Source organism: Geospiza fortis, unplaced genomic scaffold (assembly GCF_000277835.1).
Source record: "Geospiza fortis unplaced genomic scaffold, GeoFor_1.0 scaffold874, whole genome shotgun sequence".
NCBI classification, from domain to species: domain Eukaryota; kingdom Metazoa; phylum Chordata; class Aves; order Passeriformes; family Thraupidae; genus Geospiza; species Geospiza fortis.
The window spans coordinates 733,667-740,600 of NW_005054456.1; the positions used below are offsets into that span (position 1 = coordinate 733,667).

General features: G+C 50.3%; 1 protein-coding gene across 1 annotated transcript; it reads right to left on the minus strand.

The window, feature by feature from the left end:
- Positions 1 to 803: 803 nt before the first annotated feature.
- On the minus strand, positions 804 to 6,267 carry YIPF6 (Yip1 domain family member 6). Its single transcript, XM_005427814.2, has 6 exons — positions 6,144 to 6,267; positions 5,526 to 5,604; positions 5,174 to 5,216; positions 4,335 to 4,460; positions 4,075 to 4,232; positions 804 to 3,420 (listed from the first exon to the last, which is right to left on the minus strand). The coding sequence occupies exons 2-6, from the start codon at positions 5,602 to 5,604 to the stop codon at positions 3,302 to 3,304; spliced, it is 525 nt and encodes a 174-aa protein (XP_005427871.1). The 5' UTR covers positions 6,144 to 6,267; the 3' UTR covers positions 804 to 3,301.
- Between the last annotated feature and the right edge of the window lie 667 nt (positions 6,268 to 6,934).

Consider the following 6,934-nt stretch of genomic DNA (forward strand, 5'->3'; position numbering starts at 1 on the left):
CTGCCAACCCCGTCCTGGCTGCGGCACCGAGCACCGGGCTGTGCTCCCCGGAGCTCCCGGGAACCACGCGGAGGTGACAACCAGGCTGCAGAAGGCTGCCAGGGACAGCGCGGTCCTGCCGCCCTCTGGTGACCGCTGGCCCACGGTGGCTGTCCCCAGCCCCGCAGCCCATGCTCAGCACAAGGTGTCCCTGCTGCCACCAGCTCCGAGCCAAGGCTCTCTGGCCAAGGTCGTGTCATGGATGTCCTCATTGTCAGCGAGAGCATGGACAAACCCCTGGCCACTGCCTCAAATCCTGGAGTGGCTCAGGGATGGGTTTAATTGCCATTGGTTCATTAGCCAGTCAGGGATGGGCCTTAATATCCACTGACCCATCAGGTCCCCTCCTACCAGGTTTCTGCTCCCCCATTGCCCCAGGTGGTCCCTGGCCAGCACCACTGAGGCACACGCAGGTCCCCGGGGTGGCTCCTGAGATCTCCCGGCCCTGAAGCCACTGGAACCCTGACTTTGGGGTACAGCAGCACCACTGCTTCTTCCCTGAGCTGGGTGTGAGCACCAGCAGGATCCCAGCCTAGCCAGGGCCATGTCCTGGCTCAGCCTCAGGGGATCTGGCACGAGTGGCACACGTGTCCTGCTCTCTGTGTGGGGACAGGAGACACAAGGGTAGGGACTGGGGAGCTTCCCCCTCCTGCCCCAGCCAGGCCAGGTGCTACAGGTACAGAGAGCACAGAGCTTCCATCCACACCTCGCATTTCCCACGTGACTTTCAGCCTGTTTGAATTTTTCAAGTTAAAGCACATAAATAATTTTCCTTTTTATTGGTATTAAATAGATCAAAATTAAACATATATAAAAACTTCTGCTGATAAACAATATTTAAAAAATCCTAGTAGGAAAGAAAGCCTGGTTTGTGCATTGGAAATCAGCCATTTCTCTGCAGAGCAGTTCAAACACTCCATTATAGGCAACACAGCTGCTTCTCCTTGTCACCCATCCCCAGCAGCTTTAAACAAGAAGGAAAAGCCTTTCCCCTTGGAAAGCACAACAGTTCTTACCACAGACATTTCCAGCACAAATTAAACCTCTCTCTGTTGGTGACAGGGATCAGTCCCCTGCAGGGCCCTTGGGAGGGATGTGCTGCACACCTGGCTGCACAGGATGAGGGACATTCAGGGAGCACTCACAGGTGACACCAGCACTTCAAAGTGCTGCATTAATCAATCAGCTGCATTAATTCCAGCATCTGCAAATATCAAACAAGCTCGAGGTGTTTTGTTTCCCTGAACCAAAACGGTTTGGTTGTGTTTAATGTGCCCATGTGGTTCTGTCACAGCAGGGGCTCTGCAGGACCTCCAGGGTGGCTGAGGAACAAACCCCAGTTTGGGCTTTTTGACTTTCTGAAGAAATGTAAAAAATTTCAAAATACTACTGGATCAATTAAATTAGAACAGCAGTTCAAGTTACAAGACCTAGAGAGAATCCCAGGATTTCTTTGGAAGTGTGGTTAAGTTCTTGTAGAATAGAAAGATTTGGCTCAAGGAACCCCACCATAGCCACCAACAGCTTTACCATCCATTTCCCTTGAATATTTCTTTTCAGCTTCAAAAAGCTGAACTAACATTTAATTGAATAAAAAACTGCACACTTAAAAAGAAAAACCACATTCCATACCAGCAATAATTTAATGGAAGCTTAAAAATTCCCCTTTCCATGGTTCCCATGTCTGCAAACCACCATAGCTCCCCTCCAGCCCCTTGGTGCCACAGCCAGACCCTGCCACACACAGCAGCTCATTATCCGCTAATGCAAAAATGCACTTTTAATCTGAAATTCAGCAATTTCCATCCCAACTCCCTGCCAGTGTTTACAGCACAGACTGCTCTTGCACATAGAAGTAGAAATTAGGCACATTTACACCTCAGCAGAACCCACAGACCTCAGTTTCAGTCTGTCTGCACAAATGTAAGGAAAAGGACATTTTACAGCAGCTTTTTCACCCCAGATATTTCATGGATTGCTGAATGAGAACAACAGATAACAGGAATCATTTCTGTAGTTTCCAAAGTAAATCCCAGCTCCCAATGGCTGTGCCAAAATGCACCTGATTCTTGCACACCTGTACCCAGGAAAGGTACACAATGAACCTGCAGTGACTGGTGGAGCCCCCTCCCTTTTATTGAAGTATTAAGCAAAATTAAAACCCCACAGAACAGTGTCTGACATCTCATGGGAAGTACAAGGGAACAAAATGCACATTTGCACACATTTCTTTGCTGTCCCCATGAACAACCAAAGAACAGTCACACAGAGGCAGGTGAGAGCAGAATTCACATTCTGCTTCGGTGCAACCAACACCTCCAGTACCATTTATTTCCCTTCCTTCAAGCTGTTTTAACACTTTGGGGCCCAAGCCCTGGTATGGTTTTTATGACCCAAACAGCCTGTGCAGCAAAATCTCAACTTTTTGCACAGAACCCCTTGTTTTTATCATAGATACACATTCATGGTACTTCCCAAGGATTTTTCACTTCCCAAATGCAGGGTGAGAGCCCAGACTTTGCTACAAAGCAGTCTCAGCATTTCTGCAGGACTCTGAGCTTTGCTCCCTCTGGTCACAGGTCTGCAGCTTGCAGTGAGCCCACAGTCCCCTCACAGAGGCAGTGCTGAAGGCACCAAGCTGGAACCTTCTTTCCTGCCACATGAAGGGATGGACATACATAACATTTGGATATGGGCAAAGGCAACTCCCTGCCACCAGCTCCATTCCCTGCAAAACTGAGTTTTGACTGAACTCTCCTTCCCTGGGAAAGCCCCAGTCCCACAATGCCTGGGTGCACATCCCACCACTCTAGAAGGGAATGATAAGGAGTCAGACACGTCTCTTTCCTCTCCACACATCGTTGCAGTGAAGTTCTATGGTTTGATAAGGCATTTTTATCTTCAGTGAGAATCCAAGCACGGGCACGAAATCTGCCAAGTCGTGCAAAAACTTCATCTCCCAGCAGCTTGAAAATCCAGGATTTCCCATTCTCTCCTCAGATGGAACAATCCCTGTCCAGTGGGCATTGTTTATTTAACACCAGTACAGAACAGGGCTAAATAAACCCCTCAGCAGCTGGACCTCAGCATCTTTCACAAAGAGGGACAAACAAATGAGCACTTTTTGCAGCCCTCTGGCTTTATCCCACAACCTGCCTTTTTACAGTATCCCTATATATAAATTAGAAGGAGATAAAGCCAAGGATTCACTGCAGTGTCCATGAGAAAGTCCAGTCAGTGTAGCAGTCCCTTGGGATGGTGCTCACTGCGGGGTGAAGGTCAGGATCATCCAGCTGATGACGAAGTAGAAGAGGAAGATGGGGTACACGACCAGGGCCTTGCGGTTGGGGGGTTGGCTGTCTGCCAGGAACGCCGTGGATGCTGCAGAGACACAAAACCTGTGAAGCACGGGCAGCACAACCCTCACAGCCAGGATCTGCACTGCACTTGTGTTAAAAATAAAACCACTGCTCAAAGCAATGGGCTGTAATCACCAAGTGCAACTTCCTTTATCGTACAGAATGAGAGGCCATAGAATCACAGCATGGTTTGGCTTGGAAGGGATATCCAGTTCCACCCTCTGCCCCAGGCAGGGACACCTTCCACTAGCCCAGGTTGCTCCAAACCCCACCCAGCCTGTCCATAAATGCTGACTGACACTGTACAATGAGAGCCAGACTTACAGGAGAAATCATGCAAATGTATCTCTATAAAATCAGCATTTTCTAATAGTATTTATAACTTAATCATAGAATAAACCATCCAACAGTCTCACAGAGTTTAATACTAAATCACCATCCTGCTGCCCAAGGCAGTTTGCATATGAACATGGAAATCACCAGGAGCAGAGACAGAGGCTGAACCTCTGCCAGCTCAAGGATTGGAATAACTATTTCTAGAGCACTTCAGCTTCAGATTAAAAGAACTATTTCTACAGCCCTTCAGCAGCCCAGGGCCACCTCAGACTAGAGCACCCCTTGTTCTGCCTCAGGAAATGCACAGGGATCAAGCTGCCCAGGCCCAGGGAGGACTCACCCAGGGTGGACCAGGCGAACATGGCCCCCACCACGATGAGGCGGATGATGAAGCTGACGGTGCCCGCGCCCGCCAGCAGCACCAGCCTGCACACCAGCATGGCCACGGTCAGCGGCATCACGCAGTAGCCCAGCACACACAGGCTCTGGAAGAAGGAGCTGCACAGGGAGACAGCATCAGGGAAACAGCAGTGAGGCCAGGCAGGGCAGAGCTCCGTGCACAGGAGTGAGTGAAGCTCTACAGAACAAACCCACACTCACATGGTGCCTCCCAGGAGCTTCGAGTTGAGCGTGATGACAACGGCCCCGAACCAGATGATGACAAAGACCTCGGCAAACTGGGGCCCCCCGTCATCCTTGCTGTCTGCAGAGCCCCCCTGCAGCATCCTGGAGTGGGGAACAGGGAGAAACAGCTGCACTGGGGAACACACAGATGGAGTTTTCCCAGACTGGAGCAGGTGCCAGAGCAGGAGCCCCAACGCTGATCCCACTTATGCTGCAGGCCCACAGTTTGTGATCCATTTTATATTTTCATTATATGCTCAGTTTTGCACAGGAAAGGAAAATGGTTGTGGCTCAATTGAGGTGATTTCAGTCCATTTCCAAACTTTGGTACTTAAATTTCCGTCTCAGAAGGGAATCAAGCCATGGACAACAGGCTTGATTCCCTTCTGAGATGGAAATTAAAGTACCAAAGTTCCCGGCTGAGATGGAAATTAAAGTACCAAAGTTTTGGTACCTCTCAAGGCAGCAGAGTTGTGTGTGATTGAACAAACCAGCCTCAGAGAAACCCTGGAATGACTATGGGATGCAGGCACCACAGCTGAATCAGGACAACTTGAGACACCTTCAGTAAAACCATTCCTAGCCCAGGGCACCAGGAAGAGTTCATCCCTAAATCCTAAATTTAGGGACAGGAGGTGCTAATGGGCTTGAAGTGTCACAAACACATTTCATCAGAGAACCCAACCAAGCAGTGCTTGCACAAGACAGCTAGGGATCAGATGAAATTGATCTTAACACATTAATTAGTAATTTTTAACATCTCATTTCCCTCATTCACTGGGCTACAAAACCCCAAATTCCCCCGGAATACTCACAGAGCCAGGGAGACACACAGCACCAATGGGCCCCAGAGATCCCCTGCAGGGAGAGGGAAAAACACATCACAAAAGTCACAGAATCATCTCAGTTACACTCTCCTGGGAGTGACAGAGCCCCTTGCCCAACTCCCAAGGTGCCATTTGCCACATCTCACTGCTTTACAATTTTCTTATCCAGCATCTTATCCCATGATCTATAATAAAATCCACTCAAGACCCAGCAGCTGCTGCAGCCCCCAGTTGCACCCACCCTGCCCCAGAGCCCTGGTGACACCCCAGGTGCCTGCTCAGGGTGTTCAGCCCCCCTGGACCCCCATCCCCTGCAGGTCAGGAGGGCCCCAGCACGTACAGTCCCTGAGGAGGGCACTGCTCTTCCTGGGATACATGACATGGACAAACTTCTTCCCAACGGCCTTCAGGTCCCTCATCTGAAACAAACACAAAACACTTTCATTTATCCCCTCACAAAAATTACAGCTCCCAGCTAAAGCAAAGAGACACAAGTAAAGGAACATGAATGGCAAATCAGGAAAGGATCCAATCCAACAAGTTCTGTAGCACTCTCTGCAACAAACAGTGACTGCTTTTCCTACACTCCTTAACAACCACAGCATCACATCCTTTTTTTTAACAACCACAACATAGTAGCTTTTAATAATACCAAAATATAAGCAACAACTTGTTTGCTCCTCTAGGAAAAGAGAATAAATGAAAAACACCTTCAGTCAGAAGAGTTTCTCACAAGCTCCCACTGAGGTCTCTGCCCTCACAATGATTTCAGGATCACAGAGAAATTTTACGCCACAATTCAGACACTTTTTGACCCGCAGGAATTTGTTTTATGTTTTGAGTTCTAAAACAATCCCCGCTGAAGTACAGAGCTGTGCAAAAACACAGCTGTTTGCACAACAGCTGCCAAAACCACCAGAAACCCTGAGTTTTACCCCAGGCACGGGCTCAGACTCACAATTGTGTCCTTGACTGGCTCATCCAGTGTAGAGTAATCCTCATCAGGAGAGTGAGATCCCACAGGGACAGTGATCTCCCCTTCCACTGGAATGTCCTGGGATATGGACACATCTGCCAGACCTGGGAACTAAATGGGCACAAACCTTTAGGAACAAACACAAACATGCTCGTGTGCATTTTGGATGGGCTGGGGACGGAGAGAGCTGCTCAGAATTCAGGGATACAATGAAGAAAAGGTTCTGCAGCAGGGCCAGGCTGTCCCTGCCCGATGTGAGCAGTGAGAGAAGAGCTGAGCTGGTTTGTGTGAGCCTGTCCCCTGCCACCCCCAGAGCCCACCCTCTGCGCTCTGCTCCGGCAGTAACTGAAATAAGTAAAAAGCCGTGTTTTAAGGGAGGTGATGCCTGAGGGCTGCAGAGCCTCACCACCCCGAGTACCCGCATTTAAAAATAACATTAACATTTAACATTAACATTAACACGGACACCCCCGGCCCGGGCACACACCGACGCTGCTCAGGGACCGAGTTTAACCGGGCTGAAGCCCTCCCTGCCTGCGGGCTCGCAAAGCTCCGGGGTGCCCGGAGGCGAAGGCAAACAGGGCACGGCCCGACCGGTTCTGCGGGAGGCGCTGGGCAGGCGGGGCACGGAGGGCCCGGCAGAGGCCGGCAGCCCCCGGCCCTGCACCGACCCTGTCCCCTTTCCTGTCTTCTTTCCCTGTCGCCTTCCTCGCCCCCGTCCCCGCCCTTCGGACGAGCCGCCGCCCGCCTGGGCCTCCAGACCCCGCTGCGAC

Excerpts from the sequence above, each read along its gene's own strand:
- YIPF6 (XM_005427814.2), bottom strand. The coding sequence starts at position 5,604 with ATGAGGGACCTGAAGGCCGTTGGGAAGAAGTTTGTCCATGTCATGTAT. Across the intron at positions 5,217-5,525 it reads CAGTGCCCTCCTCAGGGACT|GGGATCTCTGGGGCCCATTG; the intron begins GTACGTGCTGGG and ends CTCTCCCTGCAG. Across the intron at positions 3,421-4,074 it reads GTTCGCCTGGTCCACCCTGG|CATCCACGGCGTTCCTGGCA; the intron begins GTGAGTCCTCCC and ends GTGTCTCTGCAG.